The sequence below is a fragment of the Mauremys reevesii genome, linkage group 3, assembly GCF_016161935.1.
Source record: "Mauremys reevesii isolate NIE-2019 linkage group 3, ASM1616193v1, whole genome shotgun sequence".
NCBI classification, from domain to species: domain Eukaryota; kingdom Metazoa; phylum Chordata; order Testudines; family Geoemydidae; genus Mauremys; species Mauremys reevesii.
The window spans coordinates 54,243,418-54,264,992 of record NC_052625.1 but is presented as its reverse complement, the minus strand read 5'-3'; the positions used below and the strand labels follow the sequence as shown (position 1 = coordinate 54,264,992).

The 21,575-nt window shown below is 45.4% G+C and overlaps 1 protein-coding gene across 24 annotated transcripts in view; it reads right to left on the bottom strand.

Moving 5' to 3' along the window:
* The window catches only part of DNAH14 (dynein axonemal heavy chain 14), a 459,746-nt gene that overhangs the window by 20,530 nt on the left and 417,641 nt on the right, over nucleotides 1-21,575 (bottom strand). For 23 of the 24 annotated variants that reach the window (XM_039529958.1, XM_039529963.1, XM_039529965.1 and 20 more), the window contains 3 exons: nucleotides 13,838-14,035; nucleotides 7,361-7,560; nucleotides 4,430-4,617 (listed from right to left, as the gene is read on the bottom strand). In XM_039529958.1, the coding sequence (XP_039385892.1) occupies nucleotides 4,430-4,617; nucleotides 7,361-7,560; nucleotides 13,838-14,035 (586 nt within the window). Of the gene's footprint in view, nucleotides 1-4,429; nucleotides 4,618-7,360; nucleotides 7,561-13,837; nucleotides 14,036-21,575 lie in introns of those variants that run through there. The other variant, XR_005596106.1, reaches the window with a different exon arrangement.

Genomic DNA, 21,575 nt, shown 5'->3' with positions numbered 1-21,575 from the left:
GAGCTGCAGCAGAGGATTAGAGTGCAGGGGTATATGGGCTCTGGTCGGGGTTGAGGGGTTTGGGGAGTTGGAGAGGCTCAGGGTTAGGGCAGACAGGCAGGGTAAGGGCAGCCTGCCCTGCCATTAGTGGATGGGGGGCACTAGGACCCTGCAGCAGCAGTTGATGCCGGGAGCTGGCAGAGCAGAGTCAGCATGGAGCTGCAGGCTCCTGGGCCTGGGGGAGGTGAGCAGGGGCAGCAAGTGGGGCCAGGGCACACTCAGGGGAGGCATGTGGGGGCAGCAGGCAGGGGCAAGGGAGAGACCTGGCCCCAAATATTGGTGGAGACAGGCCCCCAGGCCCTGAATATTGGTGGAGCCCAGGCACCACAAGTGTATATAACTCGCCGCCCCTGGGGGAGTTTGTGGACCTGGATCAGATGCTGGGCACAGAGACTTCTCCATTAACAGAAGTTTGAGACATAGGTCTCTATCCTTTCTGGTGCGAGGTTTCAGGTTAATGCAGTGAGAGCAATTTTGAGGAACGTGTGCCTCCCCTAGGCACCAGACACACCGAGAGTGTCTGTCTGAGACCGGTCACCTCTCAGCAGGAAAGGCAGCACTTGAAACCCAGTGAACCGTGCGTGGCTCTAGTTATCATGGTTCAACCCTAATGGTGAACTCTAATAAACTAAGGGATATTCAAACTCAGAGTAAAAAGAGAAAGGAAAAAATAAACAGGGAGAAAGAGATAAGTAAACCTAACTAGGGTGCTAAAGACTACTCTAAAATCTAAGGTTTCAGAGTAGCAGCCGTATTAGTCTGTATCTGCAAAAAGAACAGGAGTACTTGTGGCACCTTAGAGACTAACAAATTTATTTGAGCATAAGCTTTCGTGGGCTACAGCCCGCTTCATTGGATGTATGTAGTGGAAAATAAAGTAGGAAGTTATATATACACACAGAGAACATGAAACAATGGGTGTTACCATACACATTATAAGGAGAGTGATCAGTTAAGGTGAGCTATTATCAGCAGGAGAAAAAAAGAACTGTTTGTAGTGGTAATGAAAATGGCCCATTTCCAGCAATTGACAAGGAGATGTAAGGAACTGTGCGGGGGGTAGGAGTGACGGTGGGGGGAGGGAGTAAACATGGGGAAATAGTTTTACTTTGTGTAATGCCCCATCCACTCCCAGTCTTTATTCAAGCCTAAATTGATGGTGTCCAATTTGCACATTAATTCCATTTCAGCAGTCTCTCGTTGGAGTCTGTTTTTGAAGTTTCTTTTGTTGTAATATTGCGACTTTTAGGTCTGTAATCGAATGGCCATGGAGATTGAAGTGTTCTCCAACTGGTCTGATCCCATTGAGGATTACCAAAAGAAACTACACCAACTACTCAAGAAACTCCCTGAAAAAGCACAAGAGCAAATCTGCACAGACACATCCCTAGAACTCCGAGCAAGGGTATTCTATCCGCTTCCCAAGATCCATAAACCTGGAAATCCTGGACCGCCTCATCATCTCAGGCATAGGCACCCTGACAGCAGGATTGTCTGGCTATGTAGACTCCCTCCTCAGGCCTTACACTACTAGCACTCCTAGCTATCTTCAAGACACCACTGACTTCCTGAGGAAACTACAATCCATTAGTGATCTTCCTGAAAACACCATCCTAGCCACTATGGATGTAGAAGCCCTCTACACCAACATTCCACACAGAGATGGACTACAAGCTGTCAGGAACAGTATCCCTGATAATGTCACGGCAAACCTGGTGGCTGAACTTTGTAACTTTGTCCTCACCCATAACATTTGGGGACAATGTGTACCTTCAAATCAGTGGCACTGCTATGGGTACCCGCATGGCCCCACAGTATGCCAACATTTTTATGGCCGACTTAGAACAATGCTTCCTCAGCTTTCGTCCCCTAACACCCCAACTCTACTTGCGCTACACTGATGTCATCTTCATCATCTGGACCCATGGAAAAGAAGTCCTTGAGGAATGCAATCATGATTTCAACAATTTCCACCCCACCATCAACCTCAGCCTGGACCAGTCCACACAAGAGAACCACTTCCTGGACACTACAGTGCTAATAAATGATGGCCACATAAACACCACCCTATACCAGAAACCTACTGATCACTATACTTACCTACATGCCTCCAGCTTTCATCCAGACAACACCACTCGATCCATTGTCTACAGCCAAGCTCCTACGATACAATCGCATTTGCTCCAACCCCTCAGACAGAGACAAACACCTACAAGATAATTATCAAGCATTCTTACAACTACAATACCCACCTGATGAAGTGAAGAAACAGATTGACAGAGCCAGAAGAGTACCCAGAAGTCACCGACTACAGGACAGGCCCAACAAAGAAAGTAACAGAATGCCACTAGCCATAACTTTCAGCCCCCAACCAAAACCTCTCCAGCGCATCATCAAGGATCTACAACCTATCCTGAAGGACGATCCATCACTCTCACAGATCCTGGGAGACAGGCCAGTCCTTCCTTACAGACAACCCCCAAACCTGAAGCAAATACTCACCAGCAACCACACACAACAAAAACACTAACCCAGGAACCTATCCTTGCAACAAAGCCTGTTGCCAACTCTGTCCACATATCTATTCAGGGGATACCATCATAGGACCTAATCACATCAGCCACATCAGGGGCTCGTTCACCTGCACATCTACCAATGTGATATATGCCATCATGTGCCAGCAATGCCCCTCTGCCATATACATTGGCCAAACCGGACAGTCTCTATCTAAAAGAATAAATGGACACAAATCAGACGTCAAGAATTATAACATTTAAAAACCAGTCGGAGAACACTTCAATCTCCATGGCCATTCGATTACAGACCTAAAAGTCGCAATATTACAACAAAAGAAACTTCAAAAACAGACTCCAACGAGAGACTGCTGAATTGGAATTAATGTGCAAATTGGACACCATCAAATTAGGCTTGAATAAAGACTGGGAGTGGATGGGGCATTACACAAAGTAAAACTATTTCCCCATGTTTATTCCCTCCCCCCACCCCACCCCTACCCCTACCCCCCGCACAGTTCCTTACATCTCCTTGTCAATTGCTGGAAATGGGCCATTTTCATTACCACTACAAACAGTTCTTTTTCTCTCCTGCTGATAATAGCTCACCTTAACTGATCACTCTCCTTATAATGTGTATGGTAACACCCATTGTTTCATGTTCTCTGTGTATATATATATCTTCCTACTGTATTTTCCACTACATGCATCCAATGCTTATGAAAGCTTATACTCAAATAAATTTGTTAGTCTCTAAGGTGCCACAAGTACTCCTGTTCTTTTTTCTAAAGTCTAAGTATAGCTATCAGTTTTAACACTGCTAGGAGCTCCGTTTCAGGCCGAGGACAGTTGAGAAGGAACTGAGGGGGGTCTGGTCACATGGTGCTAGATAGGCACCAACAATGGCGCAAGACGGGGAGAGTGCATGCGTGACCCAGATGAGCACTGTTCCTGAAATTCTCCAATCAAAGGCACAGGGATGTACCAACACCTGAAATGGAGCACCACAGGGACACTCCTTGAAGAAGAACCCCTGAGTTTGTCCTGAGAACCTGTGAAAGGTGGATTGAATGCTTCATCAGGGAACAAGGGGATATCTAGGAAGACAACAAAATGGAGGTTCTTTAAAAATACCTGCCCTCTTTCTATGTCCTTTAATGGAGTCATTTCTGGAGGTTCTGCTGGATTCCTGTGGCGCCACCCAGGGTGGAGAGTTGGGGCAGGAAGGAGAGAAGTCTCTGTTGTGATCTGGAGAGGGCAACGAAAATAGCAAGCCTCCTCCAGGGGTGGAGCAATCCTCTCTGGGGTATCAGGTCTACATAAAAATACCAGGTTGGATGCAGGCAGAGACACAGGCTGCTTGGAGATGACATCTCTTAAGTACTCTAATAGAGGAGACTCCAGTACCAAATCTGCACGTAGACTGGCCAGTACCATGAAAGCTTCAATGCCAGAATTTACAGCACCAAAACATCTGGTGCTGAAAATGTCTATTGGTAATGAGGAGGTTGTGAGTGGTACCAGGGATGAGGTGCCAAAAGTTGCAGTGCTGAAGATGCTGTTGGAACATATGGCACCTGAACTGTACCAGGGGTAGCATGGTCCTTAGGAGTGTTTGGTGTCACTTTGCTCTTCTGTGCCAGGGCACCAGAATGGGACTCTGAATTGCAACTTTTGGTAGATGAAATTCAAGGAGAAGTTTTAAGTTTGTTACTTGGGGTTGGTGAGGGCTCCATAGGTGGGGGGCATGTTGTGAATGAGGAGAGAAACTGCGATAGAATGTTAAAAACAGACAAGGAATATTTTAAAATAAAAGATTAATTTGTGAAAATAAAAGTTTCTTTCTAATTAAACATTATGTAAACTGTTGTTCTGACCTTTAGCAGCTTTTGCAAGAGCAGCCCAAATGGGGCCTGACAGTAAGCTTCCCAGTGTGATTTTCATTTTGGAAGAACGTTCAGTTCCAGGTGTCAGTTCTGTATCTTGTTCCTCTATAGTGAGTGGCAGCTGCCTTAGAATGTCAGAAGCTATTTCCAGTACTAATTCATCTTGGCTCTTTCCACCACTGGAAGGGGCAAAAAAAAAAAAAAAAAAAAAAAAGTTAAGACTTATAATTCTGGAATTGTCAGGGTTGGAGGGGTCCAAAAGGAGATGATCTAATCTCCCCACTTCCACTTGTGGTTTATGGTTATATTCTAATATTTCTAGACCATCTCTAGCAGGTTTCTATAGTTAGATGAGTGGATATGGATGAAGAGTTGTGGGTGATATTCCAAAAGAATGGTCCTTTCAACATGACACTGAGGAAGAGTCAATGATCTATGCAGTAAGGCAGATTCCTGACAAAGCAGTACAAGTATCTAGGAATAACAGAAAAATAGCCATTTCACTAAGCAAGTTAGTTACATGGACATTTGATCATTTTCCTAGTGGTTGTTTTATAGGAGCTAGAATATATTTGACTTGTACAATACACAAAGAACAGAATATTGTACCCATATATCAGAAACAGACCAGCCGAGGTTTGAATTTAGGTTACAGTGATGCCTGTAAATCTAAAATATGGCCAGGAAGATACTCATTTTCTTTTCTAGGCAAGGTCTTTTACTATGCAGCAGATTAGATTTAAATAATGTGGCAATGCCTCTGGAATTATGCAGTAATACTCTACCCTGCAGAGAACACAGCAGTTGGAAGGGAGGAGACTTCACCAAATAAAACACTGAAGGAAGAATTAGAGAACCAGGAAAGGAGAGAATCATGACAGCCAAGGGAGGAAAAGACTTCAGGAAGAATAGCATAGTTGACTATGTTAAAGGCAGGGGCGGCTCTACCTTTTTGGCCACCCCAAGCAGTCATGCGCGGGAGGCGCCCCGGAGCCGCGGGAGCAGCGGACCTTCTGCGGGCCTGACTGGTGAGGGTCCGCTGGTCGCGCGGCTCGGCTGGACCTCCCGCAGCTGCAGACGGTTCGCAGGTCCGGCGGCTCCGCTTGAGCTGCTGCAGTCATGCCTGCGGGAGCTCAAGCCGAGCCGCGGGACCAGTGAACCGTCCGCAGTCATGCCTGCGGGAGGTCCACTGGAGCCGCCGGATGAGCGCCCCCTCCGCAGTCATGCCTGCGGCAGCTCCAGTCATCCCGGGGCTCCGCTCGACCTCCCGCAGGCATGACTGCGGCAGGTCCACCGGCCCAGCCTGCCGCCCCCCCAGGAAAGGGCCGCCCCACGCGCGTGCTTGCTGCGCTGGGGTCTGGAGCCGGCCCTGGTTAAAGGCAGCCAAGAACTTACGGAGGATAAGAATATTTAAATGTACAGGCCCTAGGATTTGGCCACAAATAGGTCATTAGAGACTTTGGTGAGAGCAGTTTCAGTGAAGTATTCAGGTCAGAATCCAGACTGCAGAGGGTCTAGGGATGGAACTGGAGGAGACAAAATCCATACAGCAGTTGAAGATGAGACATTCAATGAGTTTTGAGATGAAGGAGAGAAGGAAGAATAATCAATAGTTGCACAGGCAACATGAGATCAAGGATGGGTTTTTAAGACTGAGGAGACTAAAGTCTGTTTATATTGTGAGGGGCTTATGTCGGTGTAGTTAGGGCAATGAAGTGTCTGTGTAGATACTGCATTACCTACATCGGCAGTTGGCTGCCTGGTAAATTTCATGGCTCCACTGGAACTGTGAATTTGACAAGAAAGCCCAGCTTTCTAACTGGGCTGCTACCAGGTTTCCGCTCCAAGCCAGGCTGCCACCCAGATTCCTGGCTTGGGCTACCACCCGAGCTCCTGTCTGGGAGCCCTGCTGCCCCCCACCAACCCGGTCCCGGCTCCCTGTTGGGAGGCCGGTTGCACCAAGACTCCTGGCTGGGAGCCCAGCTGCCCCCCATGGCTCTTGGCTCCCCACTGGGAACACGGCAGCCAACCGGACTCCAGGCACGGATCTTCCTGTCGGGAATCTGGCTGCCCCCCCGGCTCTCAGTTCCCCTCTGGAAGCATGGCACCTGACCAGACTCCAGGTGCAGATCTCCCTGCCAGAAGTGAGAAGCCCCAGGGGGCAGCTGGGCTCCCGGTGGTTAGCTACGTGGAGCTGAGAGCCCTGGCTCTCAGTCCCCCACACTGCCCCTCTTCAGTCAGTGGAAGCACTCCTGGTGAGAATGCGCACCACTGACAGAAGGAGGGCAGTGTGGACATCAGCTACTGTAGTAATTAGTGAGGTGGCTGTAAGTCAACCTAACATAGGTTGATTTAAGATTGTAGTGTAGACATGCCCTAAGCACTGGTCTACACTAGGAAATTAGGTTGGCATAACTATGTCACTTAGGGTGTGAAAAATCCATACCCCTGAGCGAGGCGGTTAAATCAACCTAACTCCCGGTTTAGACAGTGCTAGGTTGACAAGAGAATTCTCCCACTGACCTAGCAGCCACCTCTCGGGGAGCTGGATTATCTACACTGACAGGAGAAGCCCTCCCTTTGACATAGGTAGTGTCTTCACTGACGCACTACAGTGGCTGCAGTGGTGGCACAGATGTGCTAGTGCAGTGTTTTAAGTGTAGACAAGTCCTGAGTACCTCTCCCAGACCTGAAGAAGAGTTCTGTGGAGCTCGAAAGCTTGTCTCTCTTACCAACAGAAGTTGGTCCTATAAAAAAATATGACCTCACTCCCCTTGTTTTACTCATTCAGTAAATCAGAGTTAATATATGCAAATAAACTTTAAAATTGTGGGCAAGCATAACAAATAACTTCCTAACTCTCTTAGGTAATAGATTCTACTTTGTTCTGTCACCAAAACAGTTTCTTTTTAAAACACTGACCTGATGATCAGGGTGTCCATGCTGATTCCTGGCTGCATACTGACAATGGTATCAATAAAGGTTTGTGCCTGAGATTCCAGGAATGCTCTTCCAGCACAGGCATGCATTCCAAATAGCTCTGGTGAATCAGTGTCTGGCAGAGACTCTAAATAGGCTCTACAGTCTTGTAAGCTATCTGTGGCAGACACAGGTCGATATACCTGCAAAATAAATGACAAACATTTTATTTCCCTACTTAATGAAAGGCTGGTTAGTGCAAAAAGGGTTACACACAAGTAACTTTTCTTCAAGGTTGCTTATATGGTCCCAACTGGGACTGCTTTTCTAAAAGATTCCTGAAAGTCAGTGGTGCGTGATATTCCTTACAGGTGGGAATAGACACAAAGCCAATTTGAAGAAGAATGTAATTATATTGCAAATACCCTTCTGCTTGAGCAGTTATCTGATTAACACATGCATTTATACATGTGTTGGTGGTGGTGGGGTTCTTCTGTGAGTGCAAATCATTCTGTACTGCTTATATAAAAATAGCATATATCCCTTCCCCCATTCTTCTCTCTATATGTATATACATGCATGCACGCATACATGTACACAAACACATACAAAGGAATAAACAGCATAATTTATTTGTAAGGTTTATATATGGGCCAAAATATCATCTATTAATATAAAATAAATCAATTCACCTTCCTTTAAAATAACAAAAAAGGACAAGACATGGAGAGAATTCAGTATTCTCCTCCTCCCACAAGCACTGTAAACTTATGTCAACTTACAGGTATTTTTGCTTTTTATATATATGTTAATTATTTTTAAAATTCAGTACGAAAACTATTTTAAATTAATGCTGTCGCTGTGTTGTTCAGATAGTTCTAAGCTAGTAATTCAATTGTAATTCGCTGTGTTGTTCAGATAGTTCTGCTAGTAATTCAATTGTTCAGAGTTAACTTTCCTGATTTTTCCTAGCACTTCTGAGTGGCAGAGGTAGCAATATAAGAGATCCTTCTGGGGGCTACCCTTAGTGTGCAGAGAAGTTTTCCTTACTAGTACTATTATGCTTCAAGAGTTGTCTCTGTGCATTCACACTCATGGGTTCTAGCCCCTCTAGTGTAGACCTGGGGAACTATGTAAAAAGCCATGTTTGCTGGGGGTTGCATATGCGCTTTTTCATAACAGAATATTCCCCCGCCTGACCACCTCAGATCTTTCTCCTAGCCTACAGAGTCCAGCAATACAAAGCACTCTGAGGCAGAGAGGAAGGCAGGTGGGAAGTGTGAATGAACTCAGGCAACACTTGAAGAACAACAGTTACAAGTAACCAACCCTTCTTTCTCCTTTGAGGGCTTCTGTGCATTCCACGTTACAGGAGATTAGCAAGAAATGCTCCCATCAGAGGATGGAAGGGGAGGAATTCTAGGCAAAAATGAACTGTAGTGCCAGCTTACCAAACCAAGCAATAGGACACAATGCCAAATCCAACAAATAGTGCTAAGTAAAAGTTTGAACCGAACTCCATGTTGCTGCTTTGCAAATCTCTGCACAGGATCCTATCTCAGACAAGCTATAGAGGGAGTGCACTGTAGCAGTGTCCACATGGCGAGTTAGTGTGCAGCAAGCTGACTTGCCAGGCACTAAGTCACTGTGTAGTCATGCTCAGAATGCTTCTTTAAACCAAGAGATACTGGTCACATCCTTTGGTACTACAATGAATAGGAGCCTATATGTGGTGTTTTCATATTTGATGCTAGAATGCACTTCTCCTCCACTAGTATGTTTATTCCAGAATAATCAGTTACTTTTATTTTTGTTGTTCCCAGTTTTGGTCTTATTGTCAGTCTCTCATAATCTTGTTGAGACAGAATATTAACCTGCTCTTCTGCGTCCAGGTTGAGTAGAATAATGGTTTCATTCACTGCCATTGGCAGAATCCAGTCCCTCTCATCAGTTTTGCTTGATTCCAGCACAACTATGTAAAACTCCTCAATCAGGTTATCTTCAACTACATGTTCTTGACTTTTCTGCATTTGGAATCTGCAGCATTTATGATAGAGCTTCCAAAGGCAAAACACTGTTTGGGGGCCATGCTGTGATCCACACTTTCCACATAATCTGTATTCACTCTGCCCCACAGCAGTCGCTTTCATAGTAGGTGGTTGCACTTTTTGATCTGACCTTTTCTGGCTATATTCTTTTGTATTTAGTGTGTGAATAACCCCTTCTAGTGAATTCAGCTCTTTGGCATGTGCTTTCAGTTTCTGCTGCTTTGCATATATGGAGAGATTTTTCTGGAGTTAAATCTCCTTTATGGAGCAGTCTCTTTCTTAAAACATTGTCTTTAATGCTATCTTTGACCAGAGTCTCTGTCAGCTAACCAAAGTCACAGGTCTCACTAAGCCTCCTTAATTCTGTGACACATTGCTCTAGTCTATCATCAGTTTTTTTGTGTGCATGTAAAAATGTCTCTCTCAAAGGTCTCATTCACAGGCGCCAACTTTCTAAAGTGCCAGTGGGTGCACTGCCCCAGGACCTGCCCCCACTCCACCTCTTCCCCCAAGGCCTCACCTGTGCCCTGCCTCTTCCCGACCTTGCTCCACCCCTGACCCGCCTCTTCCTGCCTAGTTTTATCTCCTTCCTCCAGTGCGCCATGTCCTTGCTCCTCCTCCCCAGCCTCCCGCATGCCACGAAACAGCTGATTGTGGCATGTGGGAGGAGCGGGGAGGGAGGGGGAGGCACTGATCTGTGGGGCCTGTCAGCAGGCAGGAGATGTTGGCGGAGGTGGGGAGGAGCTAATAGGGGAGCTGTCGATGGATGCACAGCACCCCACCATTTTTTCCCCGTGGGTGCTCCAGTCCCAGAGCTGGCGCCTATGGTTTCATTCCTTTTTGGCATGCAATATTCCTCAAATTTGGTCAGTATTTTACTTAACTTCATGCTTTCTTCAAACTTAAAGTTGTTACAAATATTCAATTCTTCCTCCCCAACAATATGCAAAAAGACAGATGATTTCACTTTATCACTTTTCATCTCTGCTCCTATACAATTCAAATCTCTTTCAGAATTTTTTTTCACTTCTCTGCAACATTGCCTGACAATTGCAGACTGGATGGAGTTTGCAACATATCCATTTTTCGCTTTCTTCCCTTCTTAAATGTATCAAACTACTATTGTGCTAATAAAATAGATATAAAAGCCTTTGTTGTTCTTTGTTTGTTGCCCCATGTGCTCCTCTTTCCTGTTATCAGTTTCAAACACAGAATTAACCTAAAAATTACTGCAGTCTCTTTCTCATCTGGCATTTCTGACTTGATATAATGATCTTAGGGGTCATTAAACAACAAGCCACTGAATGAGAAAGGCATAAACTTTTAGTAGAAAACTTGGGAGTGTTCATGGTACACACACACCCTGTGTTCACCATCACTGCCACCAGGGCATGTCTCAAAATTCTTATATCCATAATGCTGTCATAATGCTGTTATGAGGGAGCTTCTCTAAATTATAACCTTTAACAAACATCTCTCTGCAATGAGGAGATCTGGAAGCTTGTCTTTTATTTGTAGTGTCAGTGTCTATTCTAAGAACACCAAGGCAGTTTTCAGTGCCAATGCTGATACCAGTGTAGACTGCAGTGCCGGAGCAGTCTGTTTTGATAGAGCCTATGGTGATGAGATGCTGGGCAGGAAGCTCAGCCCCAGCAGATATGTCTTGGGGAGATAGATGTCAAGCCTAGTATTGTGTGCAGCACCAAGGCTGAGGCAAAGGGATATTTAATGGAAGACCTCGGAAGAAGAGGCAGACTTTGAAATTCCCGAAGGACTTCTAGGACAGTCTGGCTTAAAGCTTAAGGAAGCTAAGGGCACCTGCACCATCTGTTGTTCCTTGTCCAACTAGTGAAGGCATGCCAAATTATGCACTGTGACACTACATGAGCCTCTCCCTGGCACACTAGACACTGAACATGTGCGTCAGTCTCAGGAACGAGGGCTGAGAAGTTTGCATACCTTTTGAATCCCCTACCAAATTTGGGACCTGACATTGCCTTGGGAATAATCCAAGGCAAATTACCCCAATCATTCACTCTCTAAATAACCAATAATAGAAGAAAACAGCTTCTTCTAACTAGCTTGCAGACACAACAGATAGTTCCATTTAGCTCTTGGTGGCTAAGGAACTGAGATGGTCAGGGGGATGCAGCCTCCCATCAATGGAGCCGATGATATCCTAGCACAAGAGTGCTCCTGCACTCCCTAATGGACATAACTCTTTTCTATCATTCTGCAGCTTCATGCTAGAGGTGTTAGCTCTCCTAAATGGGAATTCACAGAAGCCCTTGAAGAATCAATTTTTTTCTTAAAAATTCTACATTGGTTTTGCTATAATCAGGTTTTAGTTTAATCTCTACTTACAATAAATTCTCATGCTCCTCAGGGGTAACTGTTTCTGAGTCAGTGCCTGTATCCCTGCTTAGCTAGAGGGTCTTAAAAGGATCAAATGCCATTTCATATCCTGGTGCATCTATCTGACTACTAAATGGAGACATTATAATGTATTTTAAAGTGTGATTGTAATCTCACTACCACATTGTGCCATTTTTCAATACCCCATTGTAGTTAAACATCACGCCACATGATTTTTAAAAAAACGAGGGGAGTCATTTTGTTATTGGTACCATAGCAAAGCAGGAGCTAACAGTGTGCAAATAAATCCTTCTGTTGCCCATTTCCAGAAGTTTGCCACTAAGTCAGTTACATGCAACTACATAAAATGACAGGGGTGCATTTTGACCATAGAGATGCACCTTGAGCTCTTATTTTAGTTACAAAAATTCATACAAGTATGGTAATCAAAGTGTGCCAATGTAATTCAGATCAACGCAGCTAAATATACTATATTTCACCAACTGTTTCAAAAAAATACATACAGATGCATGTATATAACTTTAATCTGAATGACAAGAGCCTTCTGTGCCATAGTAAAGTTTAACAATTAAACATAGTAAAGTTTAACAATTAAACTACGCTACATTGATGACATCTTCATCATCTGGACCCATGGGAAGGAGACTCTGGAAAAATTCCACCATGATTTCAACAGCTTCCACCCCTCCATCAACCTCAGCCTGGACCTATCTACACGGGAGGTCCACTTCCTAGACACCACGGTGCAAATAAGTGGTGGTCACATTAACACCACCCTATACCGAAAACCTACCGACCGCTATGCCTACCTTCATGCCTCCAGCTTCCATCCCGGGCACACCACAAGATCCATTGTCTACAGCCAAGCACTGAGGTACAACCGTATCTGCTCTAACCCCGCAGACAGAGACCAACACTTAGAAAATCTCCACCAAGCATTCTCAAGACTACAGTACCCACATGAGGAAATAAGGAAACAGATCAACAGAGCCAGATGTGTACCCAGAAGCCTCCTACTGCAAGACAAGCCCAAGAAAGAAACCAACAGGACTCCACTGGCCATCACATACAGTCCCCAGCTCAAACCCCTCCAACGCATCATCAGGGATCTACAACCCATCCTGGAGAATGATCCCACACTTTCACAGGCCTTGGGTGGCAGGCCAGTCCTCGCCCACAGACAACCTGCCAACCTGAAGCATATTCTCACCAGCAACTGCACACCGCACCATAGTAACTCTAGCTCAGGAACCAACCCATGCAACAAACCTCGATGCCAATTCTGCCCACATATCTACACCAGCAACACCATCACAGGACCTAACCAGATCAGCCACACCATCACCGGTTCATTCACCTGCACGTCCACCAATGTAATATATGCCATCATATGCCAGCAATGCCCCTCTGCTATGTACATCGGCCAAACTGGACAGTCTCTAAGGAAAAGGATAAATGGACACAAATCAGACAGTAGGAATGGCAATATACAAAAACCTGTAGGAGAACACTTCAACCTCCCTGGCCACACAATAGCAGACTCCAGAGAGAAACTGCTGAGCTCCAGTTCATCTGCAAATTTAACACCATCAGTTTAGGACTAAACAAAGACTGTGAATGGCTTGCCAATTACAGAACCAGTTTCTCCTCCCTTGGTTTTCACACCTCAGCTGCTGGAACAGGGCCCCATCCTCCCTGATTGATCTAACCTCGTTATCTCTAGCTTGCTTCTTGCTTGCTTATATATACACACCTGCCCCTGGAAATTTCCACTGCTTGCATCCGAAGAAGTGGGTGTTCACCCACGAAAGCTCATGCTACAAAACATCTGTTAGTCTATAAGGTGCCACAGGATTCTTTGCTGCTTCTACAGAACCAGACTAACACGGCTACCCCTCTGATACTTAACAATTAATTGCCATTCAAAATTTAGATTTGGATGCCCATAATCTGAAGTTCAGTAATTTATAAGGCTGAAAATATTTTAAATATGCAATATAAAGGTACAACTTATTACAACACTTGAGAATAGTGAGAGAAAAAATATTTTTCTTACCCCATCACTAGAGTAAGCGAAACCCTCCTGCAATACAACAGGGCTATAGAAATTGTTCAGAATGCTGAGCAAGCAACGACGGTCCCAGTGGTCAGTCACACGACCTCCATAAACTACCTCTCCAGTAAGATAACATATTGCTTGCCAAGGAATCTCTTCTTGGTTTGCCAGAAGCATCCCCAACATCTGTATGGAAACCTTTGGAGCAAAAGATTGAAGTTAAGCATTACTATTGTTACTTTAATTTGACTCTTGTGATTATGTTATCATAGAATCATAGAATATCAGGGTTGGAAGGGATCTCAGGAGGTCATCTAATCCAACTCCCTGCTCAAAGCAGGTCCAATCCCCAACTAAATCATCCCAGCCAGGGCTTTGTCAAACCTAACCTGAAAAAACCTCTAAGGAAGGAGATTCCACCACCTCCCTAGGTAACCCAGTCCAGTGCTTCACCACCCTCCTAGTGAAAAAGTTTTTCCTAATATCCAACCTACACCTCCTCCCACTGCAACTTGAGACCACTACTACTTGTTCTGTCATTTGCTACCACTGAGAACAGTCTAGATTCATTCTCTTTGGAACCCCCTTTCAGGTAGTTGAAAGTAGCTATCAAATCCCATGTCATTCTTCTCTTCTGCAGACTAAATAATCCCAGTTCCCTCAGCCCCTCCTCATAAATCATATGCTCCAACCTCCTCATCATTTTTGTTGCCCTCCGCTGGACTCTTTCCAATTTTTTCACATCCGTCTTGTAGTGTGGGGCCCAAAACTGGACAACAGTTCTCCAGATGAGGCTTCACCAATGATGAATAGAGGGGAATGATCACGTCCCTCGATCTGCTGGCAATGCTCCTACTTATACAGCCCAACATGCTGTTAGCCTTCTTGGCAACAAGGGCACGCTGTTGACTCATATCCAGTTTCTTGTCCACTGTAACCCCTAGGTCCTTTTCTACAGAACTGCTGCCTAACCACTCGGTCTCTAGTCTGTAGCAGTGCATGGGATTCTTCCATCCTAACTGCAGGACTCTGCATTTTTCCGTGTTGAACCTCACCAGATTTCTTTTGGCCTAACCCTCTAATTTGTCTAGGTACTTCTGTATCCTATCCCTACCCTCCAGCGTATCTACCACTTTTCCCAGTTTAGTGTCATCTGCAAACTTGCTGAGGGTGCAATCCACGCCATCCTCCAGATCATTAATGAAGTTATTGAACAAAAATGGCCTCAGGACTGACCCTTTGGGCACTCCGCTTGATACCGTCTGCCAACTAGACATGGAGCCATTGATCTCTATCCATTGAGCCTGATGATCTAGCCAGCTTTCTATCCACCTTATAGTCCATTCATCCAGCCCATGCTTCTTTAACTTGCTGGCAAGAATACTGTGGGAGACTGTATCAAAAGCTTTATCATCATCAGAACCTCATGATATATGTGAATCCTTCAAGAGCACCCTACTAGCTGTATACTAACTATAAAAACAGATTAAAATAAATAAAAGTTGACTCATCTTGTAACTGTAGATCTTCAAGATGTGTGTCCCTATTGATGTGCTACTGTAGGTGTATTCACACTTCCTGTGCCTCAGATCAGAGATTTTAGGTAGCAGTGTCCATTTGATTCTGCTCTCTCCCCGTCATATGCCCTGCATCAGGGCTATATAGTGCTTTGCAGGTGAATCATTCCCAGTTCCTTCTCTATTGCAGAGCTCATTGGTAAGAACTCCAAAGCAGTCTGGAGGAGGGCACTAGTGGAGCACCCACAGGGACACACATCTTGTACTGCACAAGGTGAGTAACCCTTATCTTCTTCAAGTAGTGTCCCGATAGGTGCTCCACTGCAGGTGACTCTGCAGCAGTGCCCCAATGGAGGAGTGGGGCTTAGGAATTGAGTCTAGAATTGAGGATAAGACAGTGGAGCCAAATATGGCATTGGACATTGATTCTGCATAATGTTCAGCAAATGTATGAGCAGATGTTCAAGTCACTGCTCTGCACATTTCTGTGACCAGAATGTTTTTGAGGAAGCCTATGGAAGTGGAGAGAGATCTGGAGTGCGTTCATCCTCTAGGAGGAATCTGAATGTTGTGAGAACGATAGCAATAGGTAATGCAGTCTGATATCCATGTAGAGAATCTTTGTTTAGCGATTGAGGATCCCTTAGATCTGTCTGCAATGGAGAGAAATAGTCTGGGAGCTTTCCTGAAGGACTTAGTCCTATCCAAATAGAAGACTAGTGCTCTCCTGACATCGTGTGTGTAATGTCGCCTCCCTTTTGTCCCAGTGTGGTTTTGGAAAGAAAACTCAGAAGTGGATAAGCTGGTTTATATGGAAATCTGAAGGTATTTTTGGTAGGAACTTGGGGTGTGGTCATAGTGTAACCTTGTCTTTGAAAAAGATTATAAATGGGGGAGGGTACGCCATTAGAGCCCCTATCTCTGCCACTCTCTGAGCAGAAGTAATGGACACTAGGAATGTGGTTTTCATGAAGACAGCTGATGGGCATGGGTTCACAGGGAGGCCTTGTAAGGCACCTGAGGACAAGGTTGAGATCCCATGACGATGTAGGCCATTTGATTTGTGGGAAGAGGTTACTCATTCCCTTGAGAACCCTTCTTGTGAAAGGATGAGCAAAAACGGAACAACCTTCTATCTTACGATGGAAGACAGTGATGACTGCGAGATGCGCCTTTATGGAATTTAGAGATAATCCTGACATCTTTAGTTCTAGGATGTAATCTCACACAAGTAGTAATGGAGAGGATGTAGAAGTAGAAGTAATGCATCTCAAGTAACCAGAGTTAGAATCTCTTCCACCTTTGAACATATATGTGAAAGTAGTTTGCTTCCTGCTATGTAACAGCATCACCTTTACATACTCGGAACAAGTCATTTCCAAGCTTTGGAACCATCAAAGAGCCATGCCTTGAGCTGGAGATTGGGGTGATGGACCTAGTCAGCATCTTCACAGAGGAAATGAGGAACAGACTGGAGAGTGATTGGTTGGGACATCGCCAGTTGAGTAGGTAGGGAAATCTTTATCACTATAATTCTGTTGATTTTCTGATTCCACAATCCAAGCAGGAGAATATGACACTCAAGAACCTGAATTAAGTGACTTACATGTATGCTCCATGTATTGAGGGGGAAACTCATCCTGAATGTTGTAGATACTGTGATCTTGGGGGTCAATATGCCACAGTTGAGGATCTTATGGATGACACACATTCGCCCAACTTGGAGGATACCAAGGAAAGTAATTAGGATTTAAATCTTTACATTCATAATAAGGCTAGTTTGTATTGCCTTTACTGTTGTTGTTTTCTTGTTGCTGACTTGCTCTAGTCTTCAGTGAAGGCCTCCTGCTGAAGTCTAAAGAGGAATCAGATAATGACAATCCTTTTATTGATGGGATAAGAAATGTTTACTCACTCTGTGCAGTAACTGTGGTTCTTTGAGATGTGTCCCCCTATGGGTGCTTCACTCTAGGTGACTACTGAGCAGTACCCTCTAAGGTGGAGGGGGCTTCTGAGTTGAATCCACTACAGCAGAGAGTACAATTGAGCTGAATATTGTATCAGAGTGGAGTCATGGGTGATTGCATAATGTTCAGAGAACGTACGCACAGAAGCCCAAGTGGCAGCTTTACATATTTTGATGATTGGTATGTTATTATGGAAAGCTGTGGAAGTGGCAATGGACCTTGTTGAATAAGTGCATATGAGCTAGGGTGGCTCAATGTTGTGAGATTAGTAACAGGAGCTAATGCATTGTGAAATCCATTTGGAAAGTCTCTTGCTAGAGATTGCCAACCCATTTGATCTGTCTGCTATCAAGATGAATAACTTTTCGGTCTTTCTGATGGGTTTTGTTCTGTCTAGATAGAAAGCTAGAGTTTTTCTGACATCCAGGGTATGCAGTACTACATCCTGGGGGTCCAGATGCACTTAGGAGTTGAAGACAGGCAAGTGAATTGTCTGACTGAGGTGGAATGCAGAAGAGATCTTAGGTAAGAATTTGGTGTGAAGTTGAAGCATGACCTTGTCCTTAAAAAACACTGTAAAAGGGGGATATGCCATCAGGGCCTGTAACTCACCAAACTGTCATGCCAACGTAATGGCTATCAGGAATGCTGTCTTGTCAACATATGGAGTAGTGAACAAGAAGCCAGAGGTTCAAAGGGCAGTCTTGGGAGGCATTTAAGGACCAGACTGAGGTCCCATATTGGAGATGGATGTTGGACCACTGGGTAGAGGTTTCCAAGCTCTTTGAGGAACCATCCTGTGGTTGGGAGGCTAAAGATGGAATAGCCCTGTATGGGGGTGTGTGAAAGGCTCTGATGGCTATTAGGTGGGCTCTTACTTAATCAGAAGTTTTTAGGGCTACGGTGTAATCTAGTATATCTGGAAGCGATGCAGTCATTGGTGAATGCTGTCTATGGCCACACCAACTGGCAAAATGTGTCCATTTCTGACAATACATGTAGCAAGTAGATTGTTTCCCATTGTGTAGTAGCACTCTTTTTACATTGGTTGAACAGGTTATCTCCAGGGCAGCCCAGAGGATTCAGGGGGCCTGGGGCAAAGCAATTTCGGGGGCCTCTTCCATAAAAAAAATTGCAATACTATATTCTCATGGGGGCCGCTGCGGGGCCCAGGGCAAATTTCCCCACTTGCTCCCCCCGACGGGCGGCCCTGGGAAAAATAAACCTTCCACATCTGAGCACAAACTCAGTTTTGAGAAAACTTCTTTACAAAGTATCACTGGTTCTCAGCATCAGCTAGTGCTAAAAGGCACTAAAGCTCATTAAAATGGTTGGACAAATATTTTCCATCAAAACTTTTTTTGGATTGAAAACTAGGGGTTTTTAAAAAGCAGAAAAAAATCACGGACGTCTGCTTTCATTCAAATTTTGTTGTGTTTTTTTTTTAATTGAAAAGCTGAAATAAGTCTGCCAAAACCTGAACACGATTTGGGATTTCAGAAGTGTGTGGCTAAATATTTGCTGCTTGGTGCGTTTGGTTGTTTAAAGAAACAATAAAAAAATTCTGCTTAAAAAAATCCAAAACTTTTGAACCACCTCAGCTTGTAACCAAACACCTGAGCCCATCTAGGCAGAGATTTTTCCAGGTTTCTGATACTCTGCTGGCTTCCTTGACTCATATCTGTCTCCATAACTTTGGGTTCATTTAGGTTAGAACATAAGAACAGCCATACTGGGTCAAACCAAAGGTCCATCCATCCCAGTATCCTGTGTACTGACAATGGCCAATGCCAAGTGTCTCAGAGGGAGTGAACCTAACAGGTAATGATCAAGTGATCTCTCTCCTGCCATCCATCTCCACCCTCTGACAAACAGAGGCTGGGGACACCATTCCTTACCCATCCTGGCTAACAGCCATTAATGGACTTAACCTCCATGCATTTAGCTGTTTCCTAGAAACTGGCTCCATAGGGTCCCTCACAAACTGAAGACGGTTACTGTGGGTTTGTCTTTAGTACAGCTTATGTACATACTCCACAAACTGAGCATTTGAGCTTGTTCCAGAATCTGGGATGAGCCTATGTTGTGAAAACTGAAATGCTCAAAATAGCATATGCATGTGAATGGACACAGAGTGCTAAAATTAAATTAACCCAGGGGTTCTCAAACTGGGGGTCAGGACCGCTCAGGGGGTCACGAGGTTATTACTGAGGGTCGCAAGCTGTCAGCCTCTACCTCAAACCCCGCTTTGCCTCCAGCATTTATAATAGTATTAAATATATAAAAAAGTGTTTTCAATTTATAAGGGGTTGGGGTTGGGGTCACACTCAGAGGTTTGCTATGTGAAAGGGTCACCAGGACAAAAGTTTGAGAACCACTGAATTAACCCCTCTGAAGCCTCAGGGAATGCAGGGGAGAGGGGTCTCCCCTGGTAGGGTTGGGCAGGATATTGCTGTTCTCATGTGATCCCTCCCCCAGTGGCTAATTTTAAATAAAGCTACCCTCCCCTGACATGAATCTCCCTATGGCACTGAAATTAAATATAGACTATAATTTGGCATTTGAGAAGTGAAAGGGATGGTAGCCCTAATGGAAAAGCTAACAGCTTGGCTCTTCTGCAAGCCTGAATGAGCTTTAGGGTAGGGAAGGCTGTGCCTCCCAAACAACCTGGCCCTGCCCCCTATCCGACCCCCACCCACTTCCTGCCCCTGACTGCCTGCCCTGCTCAGAATCCCTGACACATCCTGCTCCTTGTCCCCTCACCGTCCCCCAGAGACCCCCACCCCCAACTACCACCCCGTGACCCCACCCCTGCTCCCTGTCCCCTGACTGCCCTGACCCCTATCCACCCCCACTGAGTCCTGACAGATCCCCGGAACACCCACAATCCAACCCCTCCCATTCCCTGTCCCCTGACCGCCCCCAACCTCTGCCCCCTCCCTGTGTCCTGACTGTCCCTGGGATTCTCTGCTCCTTAGCCAACCCCCCCCCCCCGGCCCCAGCCTCTTACTCCTGGCTCCCCCCTCACCCGGAGCCTCAGCGTGTCGCTGACCAGCTGCAGCGTGTCTCCGGCGGGGCCTGAGCTCCGCCCTGCTCAGAGCTGCGTGGTAAGGGGGCGGGGCTGTGAGCTCCTGTGAGGCCTGAGTTCCCTCCGCTCGGCCCGGAGCTCGCAGCCCCGCCCCATTACCATGCGGCTCTGAGCAGGGCAGAGCTTAGGGGCCCCGCCGGAGCCACACTGCCGCTGTCGAGGGCAGCTCCTGGATGCTCTGAGGCGCCGGGTGAGGGGCGGAGGCGGGGGTAAGGGGCCGGGGCGGGAGACTCAGCCGTTCTCTTGGGGGCCCCTGCGGAGCCCGGGGCCTGGGGAAAATTGCCCCACTTGCCCCCGGTTATCTCTACCCAAGTGAGCCCTCGCTTAATCATGCTTCGAGACGAAGAATCTTGAAATTGGAGTGAAGAATCATCCCGTGGTTTTAGGAGAGGAGGTGGAGAGTGTGATGGTGCACCCCATAAGGCTTTATGGAAATATGCTTATGAATGTATGTGTGACATAACTGGAATATGTTTTACACTACATATGCCATGTAACATATCTATGTAAAGGTTATCATCTACTGAATATATTAATCCTATCTGTATGCATGTGTCATTTTTGTATTAAAAGTTATGAATATTGGCTGTGTACTTGCTTGATTTTAACTAGCCTAGCAGAGCATTTGGTTAGCTTCTTGAGAAAGGAATGTGCAAATTAAGTGCCCAGTCAAGAACCACTTAAGCCAACAATGAACTTGAAGATGCCAATCCACATCAGAACTTTCCCAGGAATGTGGCTTTGCTGGTAAGAAACTCAGTCATGCATGGACATGTGACTTGCCCATGTGACTCCAAAACTCCATCTTGGAGCTGGACTTTGCATAGGAGAGAGGAAGGGGTGTCCACCCAGAAGAGAGATAATAAATCCCTGGGAGACCCCTCCATTTTGTCTTCAGCTGGCTAAAGAGATAACTTCTCCACCCCCAAGGATACCTGAAAGAAACTGGAACAAAGGACAGTAACTACAGGGGGTGTGAATGATTGCTGGACCCAGACTAGAAGGAGACTAGTCTGTAAAAGGAAGCTTACTGGAATTCCTCTAAGGGTAAGGTTTTATCTGTATTCAGTTTTCTTAGACTTAGACTTGCATGTTTTATTTTATTTTACTTGGTAATTCACTTTGTTCTGTCTGTTACTACTTGGAACCACTTAAATCCTTCTTTC